Source organism: Onychostruthus taczanowskii, unplaced genomic scaffold (assembly GCF_017590055.1).
Source record: "Onychostruthus taczanowskii isolate IOZ18803 unplaced genomic scaffold, ASM1759005v1 scaffold33, whole genome shotgun sequence".
NCBI classification, from domain to species: domain Eukaryota; kingdom Metazoa; phylum Chordata; class Aves; order Passeriformes; family Passeridae; genus Onychostruthus; species Onychostruthus taczanowskii.
This window is the reverse complement of record NW_024500683.1, coordinates 2,967,379-2,993,300: the sequence shown is the minus strand read 5'-3', so window position 1 is coordinate 2,993,300 and position 25,922 is coordinate 2,967,379. Positions and strand designations below refer to the sequence as shown.

The window sequence follows — 25,922 nt, the reverse complement described above, 5'->3', positions numbered from 1 at the left end:
TTTTCTACAGAAATATGCTTGCTGCTATTTCCATCTTTATCATTAGTTGTTTTGGCTTTTTTTCTCCTTCCACAGGGATGTTTGTTTTAACAGGAGACTCTCATGGAGGACTTAGTGATGTCGGAGAAATGTTTATGATCAGCATTTGATAAATGGTATAACATGCAAATCAGAGAACAGGTACATACATTTCACCTCTTTTATGAAGGGAAAGTATTTTTTCCCAAGTTAAGATGGTGAACTATAATTATTTACCATATATGAGTACCATTGTTCAGGTATTTTCAGTCCTACAGCCATGTAGGTTATAAATACCAGGTGAAAATGTCCTATATATGAAACACTGAGTTACTTATACTCTGTCATATTGTTTTCTTCAGAGATTAAACTGATTAATTTTGTGTAGTACAAAGAAGCTCACTTTGGGCATTGCAGCAGCAGTTGTTCTGTGTAGAGTGGTTGATGTTACTATTTATATGAATGCTTTTTTTCCTTAAACTAGCTACTTCCAGAGCTGTGGAATTTTTCATCAGGGATAAGTATGAAAAGAAGAAGTATTATGATAAAAATGCAGTTAATGCCTTCAATGTAAGTAAACACTTTAACCAAGAATTGTCACCTTTTTTTGAAAGCTATGTAAGAGAAATGTAGCAAACATTATGCATGTTAAAATGTCTTTTACATTTGAAAACCTTTTGACTCAGGGCTATGTGCTTTTTTTCTCTATCTTTTGAAGACTATTCCTAGGTTCCATAAGTTTTACCTCTGTTGTCTATTACATTTATATCAGCAAAGCATTATGATCCAACAGGTAGCTTATTTATGATCCTTTATTTTGTGGTTTTCACTCATGGGTGTTTCTTTAACAGTACAGTTTGAGTCTTTTTTATTTATCTTTTTCCATGTTACAGGGGTAAGATAGGATTACTATTTATGGTGACATGGTCTTCCCTTATTCTCTGTAAACCTTGATGAGGAATCCTAGGGTGTTTTGAGCCCTTCTTCTGCTGAATTCCAGGCTGTTGCTTGTGGTGAGGTGCACTGTGGTGCCAAACACAGGCAGCACGATGAGCATTTAACGATGCTGTTAAATCCTGTAGCTGTGTGTTCACTACAGTGAGCTGGCGAGTGCTTCTCCAGCAAAGGAGCTTGGAGAATTTGAACCTTTACTGACGTTCAGAGTCTTCTTAGGTTTGTTTGTTTTTTGATACATCTATTTCTGGGATACATCATCTAGTTCATACATTTTTCATTATATAATTGTATTTATGCATAAACATACACAGCTATGTACCTGCTTTAACTGTTAAGGCCTAGTACTTAGCTTTTCTACTCTGCCTTAATAGGCAGTGAACTTTTACAGGGACAAGTGTAGGTGTAAAGCATGAGAGTTGATGCTTCATTTCCCATTTGAGAAAATGGATCTTTGAATGATGGTTTCATTTTAGAAGGGTAAAAAAAAATCAAACCTGGGAAGTACAGAAGAGTATTTCATTAAGTACTGTTGAAGTGGGGGAAAATTGCTTCTGTTAAGACATAAAATACTATTGTGGTTTGAATTACAAATCACTTACCCTTCTTTACTTTTATTCCAAAATAGAAAGTAGGAAGAAGAGTTTAAAATTATACTTCTTAAAAAAAGTTCTAAAGACACTCAAGATCTTTCTAAACAGAGAACCTTGGTGTCTAATGTGGCAGTTGACTCCTGCCTTAATATGTTTGAAGGAGTAATCAGAAGGAGATTTTGCTTTATCATGTTGCAGAGTAAGATGACTCACCTGCCATAGCAAGGATAGACTCCAGACGAGCTGAAGAGATACATACATGTTACTGCTGAGTACTTTGTTCCTACTTGTGCTTTTCTTTCATTGACTAGTGTAAATGGCATAATCTTTCTGGGAACAAAATATGATCATACAACATTTTACCAATAGATGAGTCATACACATTCAGAGTCACCTGTGTTTCTTGAAGACCACAAGGCATCAGGTTTGAGGTGGACAATCTCTAGTCACAGTTATGGCAGATCCTAAAAGTACATGATAGTAAATGAGCTGCACTAGTGTAGCACCTACAGTTGTTGTCTGATGCTTGTGCTGGGTTATCTTCCCTGGCTCTGGCCCTGGCCCAGCTCATGTGTGCCTGTAGTGCTGCAGCTGGTGTTCAATGATTGTGTTTCTACTGGGCCTGTGCCTGGACAAGGAAGAAGAAGAAAAGGTGAAGCTGAGCCTCCATTCTGCTTGTCTGGTACTCTGCATTTCTGCTCTTCTGGAAAATTTCTTTACTGTACTTACATTTGCTAAGAGCATCTTGTACCCTATTTTTTATCAAAATTAGTATTCATGGTGGGACACGTGAGCTTTTTAGCACACTTTTTATTATCTCGTTTGAAATGGAAATGCCTTCAGCTTGGATTAGGACTAATTTAAGTTAGAGGTGCATACATATCATGTCTTTTCTTAAAATTAATCCCTTCTAGGTATAAGCAGGTGATACAGAAGTGCAAAAAGAGGGTTGCAATGCCTAAGGGTCACTTTCCTTAATGTGGTAATTTCACTGAGAATGGCATATGAAAATTTAAAGGGTTTTCCCAGGTTTCATCCATGGTTGTAAGTTGCTCATGGTAAAAGCTTCCCATAGCATAGCAGTTGTTTTTGAATAGATGATTTTAAAACATGCAGTACAATATTTCTCTTAGTTTTATTTTGGTGGGTTCATAAGCTTTTCAAGTTTGTCTACCAGTACATCTCTGTGAATGTGTTCTGTGTGTTGAAGCCCAGGAGTATATATCAAGGTTCAGTTTTTGACTGTCAGGATTCATTTGTTACAATGAGTTACAAATGTCTTTTTTTGCAAATCTTCTATTTTATTATTCTTAAGTATAGAAGATCTTTTGTTCTCTGACAAGACTGTTGTATTACTAAGTTTGTTTTTTCGAGTTGCACAGTATAACAAAGAAATTAGGTAGTGCAGAGGCCAGTATTGCCATCAAACATGCAGACTATAAATATGCAAAAATGAATTTTTTTTTCATTGTTCACTAAAAAGTGAAGAAGAATAAAGGTGTGGGCAAAAACTGTGATTTTATTGGCTAGTTACATTTTAAATAGAATAGTGCATTTAAGTAGAAATCAAATATACATTAGAATAATCTAATGCTGACTGAAAGCAACTGGACTTGAAAAATCTTCTAAATCTACTAAAATGTATATTATCTCAGTTTTCTGATCTGTCATTTTTGGGAAAATGTGAGATGCTTGTTCTGTATCACTGTTCAGGACTAAATGTGTGGTGTAATTTACTCAGCTGTTTTAAGTAGGTTATCAGTAAATAGTTACTCTCATTTTCTTGCTTAGACCCAGTGCAGGCTTATGGCTAATTTACAGAAAGACCTCAGAGGCTAATACCCTGGAACAATGTATGTATGTTTGTCCTGTGAATAACACATGGGATGTGATATTGTTTATTGGAAAGAACTGGTTTTGTTCTTTGAATAATCAGCTTAGGAGCAGCAACAGCTGTTGGCAAGTAAATGTATTTTAAATATCTTCAACATAATGCTATTGTCCTGGAATTAATTTTCTGCCAGACCTCATTCTCTATTTTTAGGCATTCATAAGCTATGAATGGTGTAAAGTATCGCATAGAATCCAATAAATTGAACTTCAAATAGCAGTGAAACAATTAGGGCATCTTTATAAATGGTGCATCTAAGTCACAGTAACAAGAACAGTTTCCTGTGCAATATGCTGTGCTTTTTGACTTCATTTATTCTTGAAAGCTTCTGAAATGCAAGTGGGAGCTTGCATTGCTTCTGTATTTAGCAACAGACAGTTGCCATAGGTCAAGTCACAAGAGGTGATTTTGGATGATAAAACTATCATCCAGGTAGTACAGACATGAAACTGGGAATATCGTTCCATTTCAGAATTGTACTTGATCATCACTTTGCAGCACCCTCAAATCCTTTTATATTTGTCATAAGGTTTTTTTTGTACCCAGCAATCCTAGAACTAAAGGGTAAAGGATGCAGAACAGTTTCATCTGTAACCACCTTAGTCCTGAAGACTGTTAAACCTTTTGTTTGCTTTGGACTCTCATTAAACTGCTTATGCTCCTTTAGTTTGCCTCCTGGAACACTCTTAAAAGAGCACAGCTTGCAATTACACAAACACCTTTCCCCAAGAATCTGAACTTGTGTGCTTAAATAAATGACTTGATGGACTTTTTCAGAATGGTAGCAATAAATATAAGTGAGGCACAAATGAGCCATGGAGAACTGCTCTGGAATGTGGTGTTTTATGAAAGTAATGTCTGAACAGAATATTCGTCTTGACTGACAATCTCTGTATTGAGTCCCAAATATTTACCACAGCTATGCAACTGGTAATGTGGAGGAATAGTTGTTAATGAGGCTTATCATCTTAGTGGCCAAGAGAAGTGGCAAATCCTTGTTTTAGGTTTTGTGGAGTTACTAAGGATCTTCCAAAATTACTGGCCTAGAGGGCTTCAGCTTTGAAGTAGATGATTACAGTTTTTCAATAAATAAAGAGGAAATTTGTAATTTTTAGAACCAAGCTTCCAGAAAGAGTAAAATCTGTCTAGAATGTGCTGTTCTAGCATATATAGTAAGAACTGCTGGGGTTATTCCTTGAGACACAGGACCTCACTAAAGAAGTTTTTTTCTGGTTCACAACCCTAATAATTGAATTTGACACTATCTATATGCTGCGAAGTTAAAAGCTTACTAAAGCTGCACAGAGATTCAGGAAATCAAGTTTGAAACAGTCATACTTTCTCAATTAAAAAAAAAAAATTAGCACCTCCTCTTTCATGCAATATAAAACCTGTAAAAAGACAATATTTCTTCAGCTATTGGTTATTTTTTATCTAATACAATGACCCTTATGCCTTACAGGTAATAAGGAAAAGCAGTGAGGTCACTGTGTTGAGAGGATAATGGTTAGCTATGTAGGTATCATCATAAACAATCTCTACAGCTTTTAATAAAAATAAGTATATAGGAGAATGCATGTAGGAATCAGCTTATTCAAGTTGGATGATGATTCAGCTGAAGTAGATTTCAAATACTTTCAGTCTCAAAAATTATGAACTGGTACAATCTATTCCACTACATGAAGTGGGAATATGTTATCGCATCCTGACAATGTTTAGAGAATAGGAAATGAAGTTTCTGTATTTAAGAAAGGATGTGAATTATGTATGGAGCAGAAATTTCATGTAACTCTTAAGTTCACTGAAGGAAAAGAATTATGGGTCTACATTTTTCATGTTTTCTTAAGACATTGTGTATAATTTAAGAAGTATGAACTTAGGCAACTGGCTAAAATGTGATGTGCATTTAAAGATTGTGATGGCACACTTTCCAGAAAGTTATCTTAAAGGAGATGAAACCTATAATACATTTACTGCACTAAAATATGTTAGGTAGGTATCTTAAGATAAATAAATTGGGATATGAAAGGGCACATGAACATTTCAGTTTATAGTAGCCAGCATTCAGAAGCATTCAGTCATTATTGTGGAGGGAGTGGTTACCAGTTACCCCTCCCAAAAGTGCAGTAAACCTACTGGGGTTTTTGTGGTCTATGAAAAACTTTGGAATCAACTGATAGGAAGTATTTTTAAAATATGCTAGTCAAGATAGGTATCGATAGGGAGCACTGAAATAGACTACAAGAATTGTGACTGGAAGGCAGGGGTAGGGAAAGCAGGGTAAATTATTTTCAAGATAATTTTGTTAGAATGGGTTAAACTAAGAGATTTGCGGAATAGCTAGGATTGGAAGCAATCCTTGGACTTCATTCTGCTCCAAGTAAGGGTCAGCTAGAACAGGTTGTTGAGTCTCATATACAATTGAATTTTGAATGTCTTCAGGGCTGGAGACTCCAAGATGTCTCTGGGCAGTCCATTCCAGTATTCAACCACCTCCACAATAAAAGAACGAAATAAATTTATTCTTATGTTTCAATACAGTTTCCTGTGTTTCAGTTTATGTTCAGTGCCTCTTGGTCCTGTTTCTGGGTGTCACGGGCAACTGTCTGTCTGCCTTAGTCTTTGTTCCCTGCTCATTCCCCACCCCCCAGTTTTCTTTCCTCCAGACGAAACAATCTGAATTCTCTAAGCCTGTCCTTGCCTGAAAGGTGCTCCAGTCCTTTGATCATCTTAGTTTGTCTTTGCTGGACTTGCTTCAGTGTGCCCTTGGTTCTCCTGTATTTGTGAGTCCAGAATTGCCCATAGTGGAAGCTCTTGTCCAGCTTGTCCACCAGGACCTCCAGGTCCTTTTCTGCAAATCTGCTTTCCATCCACTTGATACTGAACCCATACTGGCACATGAAGTTACTGCCCCGCCGTATGGTGCAAGGCTTGGAGCTTTCCTTTGAGCGTCAGGTGACTCCTGATGGCCCATCCTGTCAGTGCCGCTCTGAATGGCAGTGCAGCTGTATTAGTGCATGAACCATTCTTCCTGTTTGTACCCTTTGCAAACCTGCACTCTGCACCACTGCGTGGCTCATTACTGAAGAAGTTAAATAGTATTTGCCCCAGTATCAGTGCCTGGGTGTACCACAAGTGACAGCCCTTCAGCAGCACTTAAGTGGAATAAATTAAGGAGTTGGAGAAGCCAGACTGGATTTTCAGTAAGCCAACTGCATTCCGAGTAGCTCCCACATGTAGGGTCTTGTTTTCCCCACTTCCATAAGTACTTCACACAGCTGGATCACATAGCTACAAGTTGCTATGTCCAAGTAAACAAAACTTTGCCAAAGATGAAATCTCTAGTGACTACCTTGCCAAGTTAACATGGATCATGAAAATGTAAATGATCTTGCATGCAGCAGAGCAAGCCACTTAGGGGAAAAGAAGGTGTTGTTCTGAAGTGCAGGGAAATTCTCGCTAAAGACAATTTTCCCTGGAACAAATGAAGAAAACACTGGTTAGGCTGGACAGGAGAAATGGAAGGCAATTCAGTAAGAGATTAAAAGCATCTGTTTTGTTTATCCAGTGTCAACATTTATCTAAGCCGTGGTGACTCTCTGTAATATCTCACAGAGGTGGTTGTCGAAAGGAGAAAATAAATAATCTAAAAAAAAAGTGGGCAACAATAGGTATGGATGTTCTGGGTTAGTGTTGTGAAAAAATATTTTGTTCTTGAGTCTATTAAACATATCTGTATTTCCCAGAACAGTGTATAGTTGTGTCTATGTTTAATGTAAGTGTTACAAACATCTATAGCTCTGCACGAACTACAACTGGCTCATGCATAAGCTTCATCTATTCCTGTAATTAGATGGTAACTGAAGAGATGGAGGAGTGCTGAGTGTTCACAATATTGACAGAAGAGTGACTTCTTTCATAGCCAACCACTGCTCTGTTTTGTGAAATACGGGGCTCTGGATCTCTCTTAGGGATGTCCAGTGTTACAGCATGGAATAGGGGAATGTTGTGGTTTCACCCCTGTCAGCACCAAGGGCTACACAGCTGCTCATTCACTCTGCCACCAGTAGGATTGGGAAGAGAATTGAAAAGGGTAAAAAACAGAAGACTTGTGGGTTGAGATAAAGACAGCTAAATAGGCACATACACACAAGCAAAGCAGAACAAGGAATTAATTCACTGCTTCCCATGGGCTGGCAGATGTTCAGCCGTCTTGTGTAATGGTGACTTGGGAAGACAAATGGCATCACTCTAAATGTCCCCCTTTCTCCTTCTTCCCCACACTTGATATACTGAGCATGATGTCACATGGTCTGGAATATCCCTTGGGTCAGTCTGGGTCACCTGTCCAGGCTGTGTCTCCTCCCAACCTCCCATGCAGCCCCAGCTTCCTCACCAGGCTGGCAGTACGAAAAGCAGAAAAGGCCTTGGCTCTGTGTAAGCCCTGCTCAGCAATAACAAAAATATCTATAATTAGTCAGCCCTGTGTTCAGCACAGATCCAAAACACAGCCCTGTATTAGCCACTGTGAAAAAAATTAATTCTACCCCAACCAAAACCAGCATAAGCATTTAGAAAAATGCCTTGCCAGTTAGCCTTAAGAACTCCCAAAAATTCATAGGTAAGTGTTATTAATAGTACATTAATATTCTTATACTCCTTGCAGTATTCCAAGAATAGACCTCTTAAAAAAATGTCAAGCAATTGATTTGTGTGATTATATCCATCTACTAGCAGTCTATAATTGCTACTACTTTAAGATAAATTACTGATTTTAGTATTGTCATTTGTTGGAGATACATAGTAATAAAGTCAAAAGTCTGCTGAAAAACGAAAAACATATGTAGCAGCTAAACTTACGACCTGTCTAATGAAACAGAATAGTCCTCTTCATTTAGGCTAATTCCCTGCATATTGTGTGTGTATAAACTGGCCACTCGAGGGCACTTTTGTATTTGGTTCAGCTGCAGACTTCCTGAGTTGTTTGATAACACATTCATTCTTTAATGTCTTGAATCTTCTGCGTGATAGCAGCCTGCATTTCATATTTAAATGGAAGCTTAGTGTAGGCTTATAACTTGTAGGCTTCAACTTGAATCCTCTTTAATAAAAAGCTGAATAATGGCATGTATTACAACAATGCTGGATTTTGGAAAAACTACAAATAAAAGCAGGTGAAAACTTTATGAAGTACTTGCACCTTATGACTGATAGTCACACATAGTTTGTGTGACTGTTACATAGCATCACAAACATGTCAGTACAAATTAAACTAAAGTAAAATCATTCTTAGTTTTTGTATGTCATGTTTTCTGATAACTTCATTTAGTTCTTGTTTAAAGCTTACTTTTTTTTACTTGGAATAGTAGTCTGGTCAACAGACTACATCAAGACATTGGGCCAACTGCTGTTTGTACTTAGCATGTATTTGGGTAGTCCCACCACTAAGTAATAACAGGTAATGCAGAAGTGTTTTAGGGAGGAAAATGGGGACAGGTAACACATTCACATGTAAAAGGGGCTGGGAACTGGACTAATGCTGTAAATCTGCAGATTCTTTCTTTTCTGATCTTACGTTTTTTATGCACCAAAGGGTTTCTCAGTGAGCACAGGTGAAACTGAAATCTTAGAGTACTGTTGCATGCGTAAGTAATTTCTTGCTCAGCACTAAAGGTCCCAGATGCTTTAAAGAGAGTATTGAATTTCATTGTGCATAATGGTTATTTTTGCTGTAACCTCTTTCTAAGAAGGAGTCACAAAACACAAACAATGGAAGAAGATTCAAGAATTGCTAAAAAATAAATGACTGCAAGTCTTCTGGTCTGAAATGTGATCAAAATCTTGTGGAGAAATGTGAAAACTTGAGAGAGCTCCTTGCCATCATTCTTTGTTTTAGGCAACTCCGAATTTCTTAATCAAAAGATGTAACTGCTCCAAAGTTAAAAGTTTAAATTACGTATTTATATGCTAGTTGTCATTCTGCAGTACATTGGTAATGCACACCCAACTTTACTCTTTTGCTGGCAGTATGTATGATTAGTTACAGTGGTCACCATTTGATACTTTAAGGTGCCAATAATCAAAGATGTCTTTAGTTGACTGCTTTTCAGAGCATAGTGCAAACATGTTGTCAGAGTAGATCAGTGTGTGCTTTTTCACTTGGATTCTGGAAGAGGGTTGGAAATTGCTTTTTGGATGTTCATGGAGAAATTTAGCTGGCTGTCAACCAGTATTGCCAGATCCTTTTCCCCCAGGAAAAGGAATGTTGAAATGTGTTGAAATCGTGTTGAAACTTGTACTGTTGGTCTCAGGCCATTGATCCAGCCTATCCAGATCCCTCTGTGAAGCCTTCCTGTCCTTCAACATTCCTACCCAGCTTGGTAACATCTGTAAACTGAATGATGGTGCACTCCATCCCCTCATCCAGATCCTGCATAAAGAAAGATGTTAAGCAGGTCTGGCCCCAGTACTGAACCCTGGGGAACCCCACTAGTGACAGGCCACTCTTTGGTTGTGACTCCACCACTGCTCTCTGGGCCTGGCCACGCAGCCCCTGTGTACCCAGAGAATAGTGCACCTGTCTAAGCCATGAGCAGCAAGTTCCTCCAGGAGAATGCTCTGGAAAATGATGTCAAAGTCTTTACAAAATTCTAGGTAGACAGTATTTATGTGTTTAGCTTTGTCTAGCCACTCGGTTTGATTTTATTTTTTCATTCAGCTTTCCTTATCTGGTGCAGCCTGGTAGATAACAAATTCAACACGATGCAGTGGTGATAAAGCTGTTCAGCAGCTCTGCCTTGTACTGTTGCTTTCATTTTGTAAACTTAATCTGTTCTTTATACATTGTAATGTGTTTTTTCTTAAAGATTAGCTTCATTCATATGTCTTTTGTTCTCTGGCTTAGTTGAATATTTGCGTGTGTGAAGTGTGCTTTCAAGTGCTCTTTTTTGCCTGAAGTGATTGTAGTGATGCTGGTTGTCTTTAAACATTATGCTTGGGCATTTCTCAACCTGTACATCCTGTTCCATATCCCAGGCTAGACAGCAACTGCTTTTCACTCTGTCTCACAACTCTGTCTGACAGCTTGCATGACACTTCTTCATTAGTTCTGTGATTCCATTACTTGATTGGCAAAACTATAATAATTGCTTTCAGGCCTTCGTAGAATTACCTTCTTCTAGGTTAGATAATCCTTTATATTATGAAGAGGATTTGGAGATTAAGAACTATTATGGGAGGATGGAAATTGACAAACACCTACAGTGCTGATTTTCTTCCTAACCCCCAAATGAAATTCTGCCTTCTGTAACTGTTACCTGCTGTTCACCTGTGGGGGCAATCAAGCTTCAAGCATAAGTTCTCCTAAAATCTGAATTATACAAAAGAATGAAAAAACTCCAAACCCAAATAAAAAATCCCACTTGTTAGCCACTTGAAAGATGAGGATTCATTATCAGAATTTTACACATTTTTATCTAATTAAAAACTCAGAAGCATGATATTAGAGTACATAGTTCAGTATATAGTGTAGTTACCTAATAATTTTTCCGGCGTTATTTGGTTACTGTGCGGTGCTGCCGGAATAAACAGGATGCCAATGTTCCTATAGCAACAGAATGCTACTGTTTGTGAAACTGCATCATTGCAGCAGGTGTATCCATAACTCTGCTAATAACCCGAGGATTTTAAAACAGTAGATGTAAAAATGAGAATTCTGTTTCTATTTCTGAAGGTAGAATTTGGTTTTAATATTTAATTTCATAAATATCTTTCCTCCAGCTCTGCACCACCTTCCAGCATAGACATAGGTTTTTTTGTAAAAATACTAAATATGTAAATTCTATTAATATTCCAGCTGTATAAGTAAAGCAACAGTAGGATTTTATGTAAGAAATATGGGGTATTTAGACATGAGATGTGATGGTGTTTTTTATCAGCTTTCAGTTTCCATTTAGTGCGAGCTGCTGTTTTTAAACTAAGTAAAAACATGTCATTTAAATTGCTCATTTTGGTCCAACATAACGACCTACTCTGTTATAGCTTCATTTCTTTCTAAATTTTCCTTCTAGATAATAGAGGTGATACAAAATAGTGTAGAAGTGTCAGTTTTATAGCTCTGAAGATCTACATATTTGGAAAATGTATTTCAGTTTTGTTTTTATAATAAGGGAAATAGAAATATAATGTTTCCATTAAAGTAATCAGCTATGCATAAAAAAATTGGATAGGAAGATGTATGAAAATGCCTTTAGAGAAATCCTATTTTTTGAGCAAACTGTATTTGTTGCATATTTAAGTTACACCTTTTGGAGAATTCTGGAAGTCTTGTGGTGCTAATAGCAATTTTACATACCAATTCCTAGAAAATAAGTGTCACTTTCTGAAATCCTTCAACCTGCTGCTAAGATGTGGCTTTATATTAACCCTAAGCTCTTTATGTACTTGGAGTGTTCTTAGAGAAGAGTTAATTAGTACTTTACTTAATGTATAACTTGCAGAGTTATTTTGCATTCCTCTTAATAAAAATATTCTGTTGCATTGAACAAGAACAAAGGTGCTCTCTTCTCTCCCCCTCCTCTGGGACAGTCTGCCTTCATGCTTCAGGACATTAATATTTCAGTAGTTACACTGGATAAGAATTGAACAATGAATGAAACCTAATTATTTTTCTTAGGCCTTTGATATGATCTTATCCAGGTTCATTTTCTTATATTCTGTCCTAGTGATTTTCATTATAAGTCACACTTTCCTACCTGAAACGTTTCCTTTAAATATTGCACTCAGGAAAAAAACCAAACCTTTGTCTCCTCTTTATGTTTCTTCTATGTCGTGTAACCACTACCATCAATATTATTGAAAAAAAAAAAAAAAAGAATTAAAATCGTGTCTCTTAGTGGCCTCTACTGCCTCCCTTCCCAGCTGTTCTTGCTTATTTTCTTTCTCATTTCTTTCCTCTGTTTTGTACAGATATCATCTGATGCTGCTCAGCCTTTGGCATCTTCTCCTTCTCTGCAAGCTGCTGCTGAGAAGAGCAAAGCAGAGGTATATTGGTTTTGGGTGTAACTCTTATCAGGTTACTGCTTTGCGCAAATGTTTACATCTCTATAGAGTCATTTCACTGAGGTAACTTGAGAGTTTGAATTGCTATTCACACATTTGAGATACATCTCTCCTTTTTTCTTGGACTAGCTAAATGAAAAGACCCAATACAACTGCAAAGTATGTTGTGTGGTTGTTATTTCTTGGCGTTTATATGTCAAAATTCTGGTTCTCTTCTGATTAATGTCACAAAACTTCTGATTTAGTGTCACAAAACCCACTTAATTCCCAGCTAATGGGCATGAGTGATACTGTCCTGTCTCATCAGAAATAGCTTCTGGTATCTTATTTTGTATTACTTGCTTGTTCCAGACTCAAAATTATCAGTATTGTTCCAGACATTTAGTTCATTCTCCTTGGAGATAAATATATAATTAATTTGACTAATTCTGGTTTTAATATCTCTTCTGGCTGAGATATGTGTGTGTGCTAACACATTTACTGTTTAGATGGTCTTTGAAAAGCATAACACACAAGCAAGTAGTACATAAGGCATCATTTATGTCAACTTTCAGTAAATGTCACAATTTGCAACAATAATAAAATGCATTTTTAGAATGTGAATGTCCAGTGTGAGGTTCTTTAGATACTTCACTCTAAACTGAGACTATACAATATGTGAAATAATTTATGATGTGAACATAAATCAAGCTTTTTTCTTCTGAATACAAAAAAATTGACAGAAGTTATTAATTATTTTAGTTCAGCTGTATTTAAAAATTATTTAAAATTTAAATGTCAGTGTCATAGACTAAGACCACAAGCCTTGTTGAATTTGTCATGTGTTATAAGTTGTACCGGAATAGCAGAAGCCACTAAGAATAAAACTTGCCTTTATTTTCTTATCCACCTCTATCGCTGCATTCACATTTGAAATTTCTTATTTGTCACTAGTATACCATGTTATTAGAAATGAAACTTGGAAAAAGAATTAATAATCTTTGCTTAGAATTTAAGATCAGTATAAAGTCAATTTAATTTTATTATCTTCATAGTGCTTTTTGACTGCTTTTGCAAATAATGAAGCACTTGAGTTGAAGTTCTGGCATGAATGCACCATCTGAGAAATGTTTCTATTTAGTCTGAATTCATTTTTATCTAATGGAGCTGAGGCAGAAAGCTTGAATATTGAAATCAGGAAGTGTGAAGATGAAAGACCTTGTGGGTTTTCAAGTCCACAGTGAAAATTAAGTTGCTGGGAATCAAGACTGTTTCTGTAGACTCTGTGAGGTTTGGAGGTAGAAACATCTGAGAACAGTTTATTTTAAGTTTTAATATATTCATTATTAAGCTTTCAGAGATTTGTTAAGGGCAAAAAGAGGCATATATTTATATTTTGTCACCTTTATGAAGTGATTGCCATTTGAAACTTGCTACAAATCCTCCTTGTTCTTGAAGTCTTGAAAAATAAATGTTTCCAGATACTTTTTACTCCAAAAGTGAGGTTTCTTTGACAAAACATATTTTTAAAAATGTTGAAGTTAAACTGGAAATCAGGACATACTGAAAAAATGCAAAAACTTTAACTCTGCTTTCCCTTAAACATATTCAAGGAAATTTAGGGTACTGTGATTGAAAAGTAAGAGTATTTACATGACACTTCAAACAACCTTTCCTGGGAGGAGAGGAATCAAATCATAGAATTGTAGAGTCATAGAATGGTTTGAGCTGGAAGGGCCATTAAAGATCATCTAGTTCCAACCCCCTGCTATGAACAGGTTGCTCAAAACCCCATCCAGCCTGGCCTTGAGCACTTCCAGGGATAGGGGTTTCCACATCCTCCCTGGGCAATCTGTTCCAGTGCCTCACCATCCTCACAGTAAAAAAATTCTTCCTAGTATCTAATCTAAACCTGCTCTCTTTCAGTTTAAAGCCATATCTCCTTCTCCTGTCACTGTCCTGCTAACCCATTGTTACTGAAGTCCCCTTTAGGTACTACTACAGGAAGACTGTTATGAAGTGTCCCTGGAGTCTTCTTTCTTCTCAGGCTCAGACAACCCCAATTTTCTCAGCTTGTCTTTAGAGAGAGGTGCTCCAGCCCCAGGCATTTTTGTGGCCCTTCTCTGGGCTGCAGTGGGTCCATGACCTTCTGATGTTGGGGACTCCAGCTGCAGAGGAAGGGTCTGTGAGAGCAGAGCAGAGGAGGAGAATCATGAGGTCCCTTGACCTGCTGGTCACACTTCCTCTGATGCAGTTGTCTTAAGTTTCTACGGAAGAAGAGATTATGTTTATTTAAATTATTCAACTTGAGAAGGTTGGAGTGGGATGTGGGAACAGAAAATGAAAGACTTCAAAAAGTTTTTGCTCTGACAGTGTAATTTGTGTGTATACTAGAATGCAGGTTGGTACTAGGGTCAGTGAAATGGTAGTGGAAGAAAGGCTGAGCTTGATTGAGAGGCGTGGCTATGCATTTGTAATCCTAGTTCAATAAGACTGCAACTCTCAGGTTATTATGTGACCTCAAAGTAAAATACTTCTTTATACTTGTCCCAGTCATACAGGCATTTTTTTAACACCTTGCATTACCACAGGTGAGATACAGCATTGGCAAGGCCTCTAGTTTGGACCACTGTGTTCAATTTTGTGTTCTTTTATTCAGTGAAAATTATGTTGGTGTTTGTTTCTTTTCATCAAAACAGATGTTCCAAATTTCCCTATTGGGGTTTCATAACTGTGGTCATTGCTTTCTGTTGCTTGTAAGCAGGTGCTTGGTGTGATAGTCTGATTTGCCAGGAGTGTTCAGTTTAATGCCTGATGAAATAATTCACATGGGTTAGTTGGGACTTGAGTAGCTCAAATCCATCTGGTAAATATGGTGAAAGGTTTGAAAATGGATTACTGGAAGTTTTGAAGAATGTGTTACTTGGATTCTCCTGTGCCCAGTCACCTCTAAAAAATAACCACAAACAAACAAACAGAACCCCCAAAACAACAAAAACCAAAACCTTCATCTGAGTGTTAAAACTATATTAAGTAAATAGCATGCTGTAAAAATTTTTAAATTGTATATACTGGATGTTAAAAAAAAAAAGAAAAGGAAAAACTCACAAATATTCCTTACTGACACAAACTGTTAACTGTTTTGTTTTTATGCTGGAGCTGCATGGACAGGTCTAGCCTCTCAACCTTCCTCCTAATACTGGGAAACTTGTAAACAGTAGTGTTTTCTGAAACAAGGCTATTTTGGCTACAGTTTCATTGTCTTTATTACAAATGGTAAATCCTTGTTTCATCCATTTAGTGTTCAAATATACTCACTAGTACTACGCTGCAGGTGTACAAGGTAAATGCAGGCAGATTAACACTGTGTCTAAGCAGTTGCAAACCTAGAAAGTCTGTATACTTCCTTAAGGCATATTTTATGCTTTGCTTCAGTCAGATGGGTCAGTAATTTTGGCACATTCATTCATTAAAAACTGAAGTGAAGAAATATCTGTAATGTCATTATGGTGCATTCAAAGTAAAGGGATCTTTATATTTTCACTTTCTGGAACAACATAATGTCTCATGACTCAGCTGGTCTGTCATATGGCCCAAGGCAACTTTTTTTACATTCAGGAGTATTTTTTAGGACTACTACATTGGCTTTTAAAAATTAGTACCTTTCTGCAGAAAGCAGCATGCAATTTACCTTCGCCTAGTTCTTTGGTCAAACTCTGACATCCACCCTCAGTGACAGAGGCTGTCAGAGTTAATGGAGATACTTATACTTGTAGATTATTTTTTCTCTTCAGCTCTGCTTAGCTTAGAAGAATCAGTACTGGTTCTTTTTTCCTTCTGCTTATTAAGCAGAAAAGCAGATGAACAGGTAAAAAAGTCAATTTCTTGAATTTAATCTAAAAGTCACAGTATTTTTAGTATTAGTATTTGAGCAAAATTAGTCACTTCTAGAAGGAGAGCAGATAAAAGCATAAACTATGATTTAAACGGGAGTAACTGAAGATCTCTATTTATAGTCTGTATGGCTGTAGACATTCAATATGTTTGCAAATTGGGTACTAGCAAAATGCTTTTTCTTTTTGCAGAAGGAAAAAGAAAAAAAGAAAGAAGAGAAGAAGAGAGAGAAAGAATCAGAAAAACCATCAAAACAGTTAACAGCTGAAAAGGTAATAAGAGTTTCTTTTTTTCCAGGTATTTAAAAATGGCACATAGTATTAGATAAGTTCAGAGATTTGGGGAAAAAATTAATGTGTATATGTATATGATTTGTAATCTGGTTAATCCACATGAATTGTTTGCTTGCACTGTTGCTTGCATACAAAGGTTGGTTGACCATATGATGAGGAATGTGTTTAGGAGAAGAGGGAAATGGGTTAAACTTTGTTAAAGTTTAGGCTTAGACCATAAATCTAATTGAGGTTTTTAAGATCACAGAATAGGCCTGAGTTAGAAGGGACACACAGGGATCATGAAGTCCAGCTATTAAATGCACAGCTTGTATGGGGATTGAGCCCCCAACCTTGGTTTTGGTGGCACCATGCTCTGACCAGCTGAGCTAAAGCCTCAGGGTCATGGACCACTGCTATTCTTGCACAGAAAATTGTATTGAGTCCTGTATTATCATCTAATGCTGTCTTTGATAAATGAATCCATTTTAAACGTAAATGTAAAATCTGTAGAATTTAATTAGTAGCTGTAAGTAACTTAAAAATTTGCCACTAAGATCATGTCACAAAACATGACAAGCAAAGAACTTAAGGTGGTTCTTTCCACAGCTATGTTAAAGCGTAATGAGCAGCCTTAGCAATGTAGGTGCGATTAAAATTTCATGTGCGCTTCTGCAGAGGTAATATTAAATAAAAATGAAATGGGTAATTTTAGTATTAAATATATTCATTTCTTTTAATAGAGATGTTGTCTTTCTGATCTTGTGAATCCATTAATATGTTCAGGTCTGTAGTGTAGCCTGCAGAATGCATTGGAGTCTCCTGCTGTCAGTTTATTCCCACATAGTGCTGTGTTTCAATTGTGAAAAATGTTGTGTGTTCACAGACTATGATTGCAGATGTATTTCTAATTCAGTTTTCAAATTTTTACATAATAAAACAAGATAAAAAATAGATATATGCATACTTGGAGGGGGAAAAAAAGCCCCTCCCCAATACAAATATAATTTTTCTTAAATTAGAAAGCAAGTTTGAAATGAGTTAATGCAGAAGCAGATTTTCTTACGGCAATGCATGAAGCTTCACTGAGCTATTGTTATTGATATGGTACGAGGTTAAAGTATGTTTATGGATGACAATAAAAATATTAGAATTGTTGATTACTGAAACTTTATAGGGGTGTCCAGCCAAGTTAAATGTTTTATTTTGGTCCTTATAATAATATAGTTTAGTTATAAAGGCTGAAAACATTGCTGTGGTTTGGAAACATTATCTTTCTAGAGCCCAAAGATCTACTTTTGGACTGGGAGAGAAAGTTTCACTTTGTAAGGATGTGTGAACTTTGTTATGTGGCTGGGAATATTTGGTTAAGTGAGGGGATGTGAGAGCAGAGCATAGTTGCAGCTGAGGGATTATGCTACCACTTGAAATAAAAAAACAATTCTAATGTCACTGATTAGATTTACATTTGAAAAGTCATTAAGTTGCCAGTTAATGATTAGACAAATAAAAAGAAGTATTTTGATTTTAAATGCTTGTACTACAGAATGTGAAATTTGGTAAATATATCTGTATTAGATAATCATGCTGTTGTAACAGCTGCAAAATGTTTGAAGTACTGCAGCATATTTTATTTTATTAAGGTGTCAGCATTGACTGCTCAAATGGAACTCATCTCTGTGTCATCTTTTTAATTTAAGACATTCTTCAAGCTTGGGCTTTTAAAGGATCATTCATTCAAAATAAACGGCTTTCACACTGTAAATTGTATATATTTTAAAAGTCTAGCTGCTTTCTGTAATCCAAATGAAGGAGAGCTGTATCATATGTTTACTTCTGCTGGACAGTGTTGGTGAGGTAGAAAACAAAGGTTTTCTTTTCATACATGGAATAATACATTGCTGCTTTTGTGGTGTGATTCTGCTTTAGGGAGCTGATAAACATTACTATTTCAGTCACAATGATACACTTCTCATCCAGGTACAAACTGGCTGTAGGATCTTTTAAATATTGCCTCCTGAATCAGCAGGGGAGTGCAGGCATCTTGACCATGGTAGTTACCATGTTTTCAACAATTACATCAAACAGTAGATGGTTATTTTTCCCAGTTCCTGGAGAAGGAAACAATATGAGAAGTCTGCACACTTCATATTTAAAGTCACTGGTGGCCTTTAGTACAGGCTTGGTTGAGCTCCAGTCTAGTTATTCCAGGCTTGGGAAGTTAATTAAACATATGGGAGCAAGCAGTTTGCCGTTCTGTCACAATTTTGAGACTTCTTTTAGATTGAGGTAATTCAGGCAGTGTTTTAGCTATCCTATAGAAGAATCAATAAAGATGGAAAACATTAGAGGTCTTAAACTGGTAAAAAGAATTAATCTTTTTACTAGAGAAAACTTCAGATCTATTCTCATGTGTCATGTACTCCTACAAGTCTTCAGTTCCTAGTGACTTCGATTTTATCTTTTGTTGAGATAAAATTTCTTAGCTCTTAAAACAAGAATATGCGTCCTAAAAATTTAAAATGTTCACATTCATTTCTCATGTTCTTACCTCTGCTTCATAGAGCTAATTTGCTCCTTCATCCATTTAAGAGTCTTTCTCTTGTCAATAACTAGATCCTGTCACTGACTGATCCTTAGCCTTTAGCAAGCTAAATGTCTAGCATGATTTCTTTTGCATTTTCAAATATTACTGAAAGCTTCTAGCATTGATGTAGTAAGCTTATGATCCCAATATTACATTAATGTGTCAGGCAATTATGGCATAAAAGATACTTTGTTGATTATCATGCTTTGATAAACAAAGACCATAATCTTTTAACTTATTTAATAATAGTGAGTTTTCTTACTGAAATTGCTTTTGAGTAAAGAATCGTCATGTGCTTGAAGAGGGTGTCTGGGGTTTCTACTGCAGAATAGTGAGTAGCAAGGATACTTGCTTGACTCTGTTTTTGTGGGCTATTCACTTTGATGAGAATACTAGGTAATTTGTAATATAACAAGCTCATACTTCTGGCATTCACGTTTTCTGAAAAATCCCTTCACCCAGGATTTTTCTCCTGGGAAGCTCAGAAGGCTCAGAGAAAAAGGAAAACAATTCTTGTCTCATTTGCTTATCTTTTGTTTTGCCCATGTGGAATGTGTTTGGAGATTGGTTATCAACAGGTGATTGTTTCTTTGGATTCTGTTGTGAGTTGTTTTGTCTCATTGGCCAATCAGTACCAAGCTGTATCGAGACTCTGGAAAGAGTCAAGAGTTTTCATTATTATCTTTTTAGCATTCTGTAAGTATCCTTTCTGTATTCTTCAGTATAGTTTAGTATAGTATTCTTTAATATAATATACTATTATAAAATAATAAATTAGCTTTCTGAGAACATGGAGTCAGATTCATCATTCCTTCCTTCATCGAGGCACCCCGCAAATGCAATACTTACTATGTCAGCTACTGATTGAATCTAGTTCAGTGGTTAGCATTTTATTAGAAGCAGCCAACAACAAGATGTTCCACATCAGATCTGCAGAACTCTTAATAAAACACATGACATTGCCAAGCTAGTGGCAGCTGTAAGGTTTTTTTCAGTCTAACTGAAGAAAGTTAAGAAACTTGCGTAAGTTACCTAGGGTTGTTCCTCACTCTCTCTCTATGCTATTTCCACAATTGCAGATCTCAAGTTTCCTTAGTGCTTCTGCCTAAAAGAACCTTATCCTTACAGTTACTTTGAAGAAACAGGAAAAATACTGCAAGAAAACTGTTGTAACAATTATTATGTAATTTTTCATGACATGAAAACTGGGGCTAGGTTATTTGAAGCTGAATGTTCACTCCAAGCCCAGCTTGTTGGCAAACAACAAAGGGCAAATTTTAGCAATATTAAAAATGTGTTGAATTGCAGAAATAAATAATCAAACCGAGCTAATTGAATGCTTCTTAATGTTTTCTATGGGCCAACAGCAGGATAATAGCATAAGGCAGACTGTCATATAGTGAAAGCAAGTTTTACATGTTCGGTGCAGTTAATTAAGATTAAGAGATTTTAAACTGACTAAAAAAGTAAAGTCTCACATTTCAAGAGTGCAATGCATTTTATTAGTGGAGAGGGGAAGAAAGTCTGTAGTTTGGCCACCAATCGTACATGTTTTGTTGGTAGTTACATAAGAAAACCTTTAAATTGTAAGCAGGAAAAAAAGTTAGACTTTCACTAGCCAATTTTAAACTTCATCATTCTGCCTGCCCTTTCATCAGCTGCTGAGGATCTTTCCCTCCTTATTAATTACTCTTCTGCACAGCTGAAGGTAGTGAAATTTTGCAAATCAGCCATGATTTTCTTTTTCTTTTTTTTTTTTTTTCCTTTCTTTTCTGCTTAAGCTGACTGAACAAGTTCTCTGTTCAGGAACAGAGTAAACCACTGAACTCCTTTTTTATTTCTAGCGTGAGTAGACTTGTTTATCCTTGAGTAATTTGATGTGTTCAATTTACAGTTGTTTGATGATTTAAAAAAAGAATATGTAGCATAAGTATTCTGCTTGTGCATGAGAGAACTCTCAAAGCCTCATAAATAAATAAAATCTAACCTGTGTAGATGGTTAAGCTAAAGATTCTTCTTGGAGTACAGAGGAGCACTTTAGGTAAGCTCCATGCTATTCTTCATGCAGCAGGTTGGAGCAGGCTCTATGTGCACTCCATCTGCCTTGTACCTGTTTTCCACTGAAAGGAAGCACAGAAATTGGGAGATGAGGTGCATTTAGGACATTTGGGCTGAGCGATCAGGGGCATGGCTGGGACATGGCCAGTGTGTGAGCTGGGGAGACTGTGTGTCCCAAGGATAGACAGAAGCTGCAGAGTGAACTGTGGAATCTTGTTCACAAGCAATCAAAGAATGTAAGGAATAATATTTCGTTTAGTAAAGGCATGTGCTTTGCACTATTCATTTAGAACAGGGAAGTTAGACTGATCTGTATGAATGACTTCTTGAATTTCAGAGCAACCAGGACTGTTTAGTTTTTCAAGACATATCTGATTATGTACTTCTGCAGTGCAAATTCAAATTAAAAAAGGAATCACTAGGTATGATGCTGTGAGGTCCTGGAGTGCACCCACAGTAAAGAAGAAGAAAATTGGTGTGCCTAAATGTTCAGATTTTTGTAGGCTTCAACTATTTATGAAGTCTAATTTTTTTTTTTTAAATAAAGAAAATGTGGTGTACTACAGTGTTAACAACCCAGAATTAAGACAGAAGTTATTTGGAAAACTGTCCATGAAAAACTTGGTAAGTATTTCTAATATCCAAAATTAGAAAGTTCAGCTAAGTCCATGACACTGAATGCTTTGGAAGTGTTTGGATTCAGCACTGTTAGCTTTCTCTGCTGTTTAGTTTAGAGGTTTCACAAGAGTTGAGTACTGTCGTGAAAATATTGTGATATTTTCTCTGTAAAATACTGAATGTTGAGGACCATCTAAGTTATGGAAGTAAATCCCTTTAGGACACGATTGTGCTGTACTGGAACAGTAAAGTTAAATTTTTAGGATATAAAGAACTTCATAAAGAACTATAAACTACTTTTTTTTTTCACTAAGTACTTGTGCATTTGCAAACTCAACACTCAAAGATTTTTGATTAATATCAACACTCAAAGTTAAAGATTTTTTCATTTTGCTGAACATACCAGGATGATTAATGGTTCTGAAGGACTGCAGCAGTTACACTTGATTAACTGAAGTTCAAAATGACACTGTGAGTTAGTGTGTTTTATTATATTGCATTTTTAATTTGAAACTGGCTCTTGTTTTTGTATAAAGTTATTTCAAGTGACAGGAATGGGTCAGTTGGAGGTTATTTTTCAATGGTAGTATATCAAATGCTGTTTTTCTTCCCCAAAATGAAGACTAAATTGGCAGATTAAACTTGGCAGTAACAGTGAGCTGCTGCCTCTCAGTCAGCTGGTACCAGGCAGCACCAGATGGCCTGTATTAGAGGTACAGACATTGGTTTATTTGCCTTTAAAATGTACTGGAGAACCCCTCAAAAGTGGGAGCAAGTCACACTAGCAGCTTTTCTCCTTCATATAGGAAAACCAATATGTCAAATACTTATTTAACCAAATAGGAAGAGCTTAACATAGCTTGTCAGGATGGTGTGTTTGTTTTCCCCCAAATACAGCCTAAAACCCCCACAAAAATCAACCTGCTTGGACTACTGAGGCAAAAGAAACTATCAGTCCCTCTTATTTCTCTGGGATGTAATTTTCTTATCCAAAGTATTACGAGTTATCATCCTAATAATTTTGTACAAGGAGAAATGAGTTGGAGCAAATAGTGCTGTAGTGTTCTTCACTTCTTTAGAGCTGAGTAGCACTGTAACAATGCATGGAAGAAATGAAAGCCTGCAGAACAGTTAGTGTCTACCTAAACACCAGTTGGGTGAAAGTGATCTCTTTAAGTGTTTACTTTTAACTTGTAAGAATAAATGGATTCACAAATATTGACCTGAATGATAATTTAAATACAGAATCACGTTATAAATAGTCTAAATGTTTTCTTTGTTCTGATACTGTATTGTTGATAATTCGCTAAATCACTTGAACAGTTGATAATAACGTTTCCCTAGACATCTTAGCATTATTTGCCTGAGTGATTTATTTTTAAAATATCTTTTCCTTCTGATTTTTATATAAAATGATATATTACTTTAAATTGTAATAAAAAAATCATATATATCATGGGAACAGAAAAATAGAAACCTGTTTTGTTCTCTGATTGAATACATAGTCTTATTTATGCTCTTAGTCCTTGTTTTCATAAATTCAGACTAAGCAGATAAGAATTAAAGCTCGGGATTTAGGAGTATGTGATAAGACATAGGGCAACCTGTTTCCCTGCCTTCTGCCCCCACAACAGGTGAAGAGTTTAAGGCTTCTCAGTCTGCATTTTATAGTCTGTGGACCTCTCCCAGCCTGGTTTTATGTTTCTAATCATACCTTCTCAGTCTTACGGAAGAGATCAGATTATTTTGGGTTCTTTGGTTGTTTTGAATGCTAATCTGGAGGAAAGCAAATCAAATTAGATTCTTCCCAAAACGGTGCTATTCATTCCTTTTGCAGGTAATAAAGGACTTCTTCTGTTTGAGGATTGCCACGAAAAATAGTCCTACTTAATGGAATTAATCTGGCATGGCTCTTATTACGTATTTGCTGTTGTAGACAAAGAAATTAAGAAACAGGTATTGCAGGTGGAAGCAATGAAAGAAACCCCTTTTTTGTCAGGAAAAAAAAAAAAAGATGTTTTTATCTTTCTGATGTTGGAAAAGGAGTCAGCATTCAGGAAGGGTATCACTTTTTTTTCTTCAGCCATGTGTGTGTTTGCTGTATCAGCTTGATCCTCTCCACTCTTGCAGCAGAACGGTATTTTATCGCAATTTTAAAAAATTCTATGCAAGTAGAATCTAAAAACAATGAGAAAAAGCTTGAGTAGGGGCTGCTTTGGTTAAATTTGCTTTTGTTTAACTTGCCAAACTGTTTTTACCAGAAAGCTGGTTTAAGTTTGTTGGTTTTATTTGAACCTCTGTTACACTTTTGCTCCATGCAGGTTCAAAACATAATACTGCTTTAGGTTTCAGTTGTTAAGACTTATTAACAGATGGCATTTTCAGCTTGTGATAAGCTTCATCATTTTTCCTGGTGACTTTGAGACAATTAAGACAACATTACATATGCTTATTTGTATATTGAACAAAATTACGTGGACACATTTAATACAAGCATGTACTAAATCAGCCTTAGTCATGATTGGATGCTGTCTTCAGGAAAAAGATGTTCTGAGATATTTGAGACCACAGGACCATGCATGATTAAAACTGCAAATATACAATCTCATGTAAAAAGTTTTACAAAAATTACAGTACTAGTTAGAAGATTGTGTACAGTCAATCAAATGTTCAGGAACAAAGCATTTATTTTGTTATTTACACTCAGTTCCATGTATCAGTAGCACTTAGGTAAATGCATTTATCTCAGTAGTACTGATACATGGAACTGAATGTAAAGAAGGATAAGGATTGGATAAGATGAAGCTGATAAGAGGAAAAAGACTTTAATTTAAATAATGTCGATCAAAATAACAATCTTATCTTGTTTTGAATAATAGGCTTCCTTTGTTTTCCTAAAATAATGCAAGTACTGGAGCATGGGCAAAGCAATCAAATGCTTTTGTGTGTTCTGTTTCATTTTACCATGCTTAAGCTAGAACGTGCTTAATCTCACTCCTGTGTGTGACCAACAAGATAGGGCAATGGCATAGTGGGAAATCCTGTCAGAAGTGCAACTCTCACTGAAGAGTAAAGATACTGACTTATTTTTCATAAAAAATTATTTTAGATGTCACTGCCAATATTAAATCTCCAACATGAGCTTAAGCTTTAAATGGATGATGATGATAATAATATGCCATAAGATGTTTCAGCAATGTTCCAGTGCCATGCAACAACTCTGTGTGTTTTCCAGCTTAAATTTGTAATTGACATAGGTATTAATTGTATGCCTTTTTTTGCTAAAAAGAATATTTCTTTGGACTGTTGAATTTATTGCATTTTGATAGTTGCTTTTGGCACTAGAACAGTTGTGTGGAACCTTTTATGACTCTAGCATTCGTACTGTTGCATAATTATGTCTTCACAAAGTTAACTCAAAGGTAGTTGAAAAATAGTGCTGTAGTTGTGGTAGTGGTAGAAGCAAGAGAAGATAGAAGCAGGGTCTTCCAGCACAATTTGAAGGAAATTGACACGTTTCTCACGCTAGATAATTTTGTCAGATGAAAAGTTGCCAGTTGCCTAGTTGTTCAAATAGCTAGCGGCTCTTTAATGCTAAATTGCTTACATATATCATTCAGTAAAGTTAACCCATCTGCAGTGAATTGCGTCTTGGCTGTCTTGAAAAAAGAATTGCAACTGGATGAGCTTGTGTTTCAGTTTTACTTGAAATTTTTCTTTCATGAAATAGGTACCTGAAGTTAGATGAAAATGGGGCAGTGCTGAAGTTGGACCCCAGGCATGGCACTGTACTGTTGTAAAATAAGTCTATCCTGCCTCTCTGCTCAGCAACTCTCTCTCAACTTGAGAATATTGTACTTCATATCAGAGTAAGGTACTGCAGGCTTGTGGGCTGGGCAGAAAGTGTATTTTACACAGCGTAGTAACAAGGGTGACTTCTGTTCAAGAGAAAATACAGATTTTTTGTCTTACTTACTTAACCCTCAGTTTACACTGTA

General features: G+C 36.3%; 1 protein-coding gene across 3 annotated transcripts in view; it reads left to right on the top strand.

Moving 5' to 3' along the window:
* SMAP1 (small ArfGAP 1) overlaps positions 1-25,922 on the top strand; it is a 91,050-nt gene that overhangs the window by 30,085 nt on the left and 35,043 nt on the right. For 2 of the 3 annotated variants that reach the window (XM_041410682.1, XM_041410681.1), the window contains exons 4-6: positions 513-588; positions 12,424-12,498; positions 16,581-16,661. In XM_041410682.1, the coding sequence (XP_041266616.1) occupies positions 513-588; positions 12,424-12,498; positions 16,581-16,661 (232 nt within the window). The remainder of the gene's footprint in view (positions 1-512; positions 589-12,423; positions 12,499-16,580; positions 16,662-25,922) is intronic. The other variant, XM_041410683.1, reaches the window with a different exon arrangement.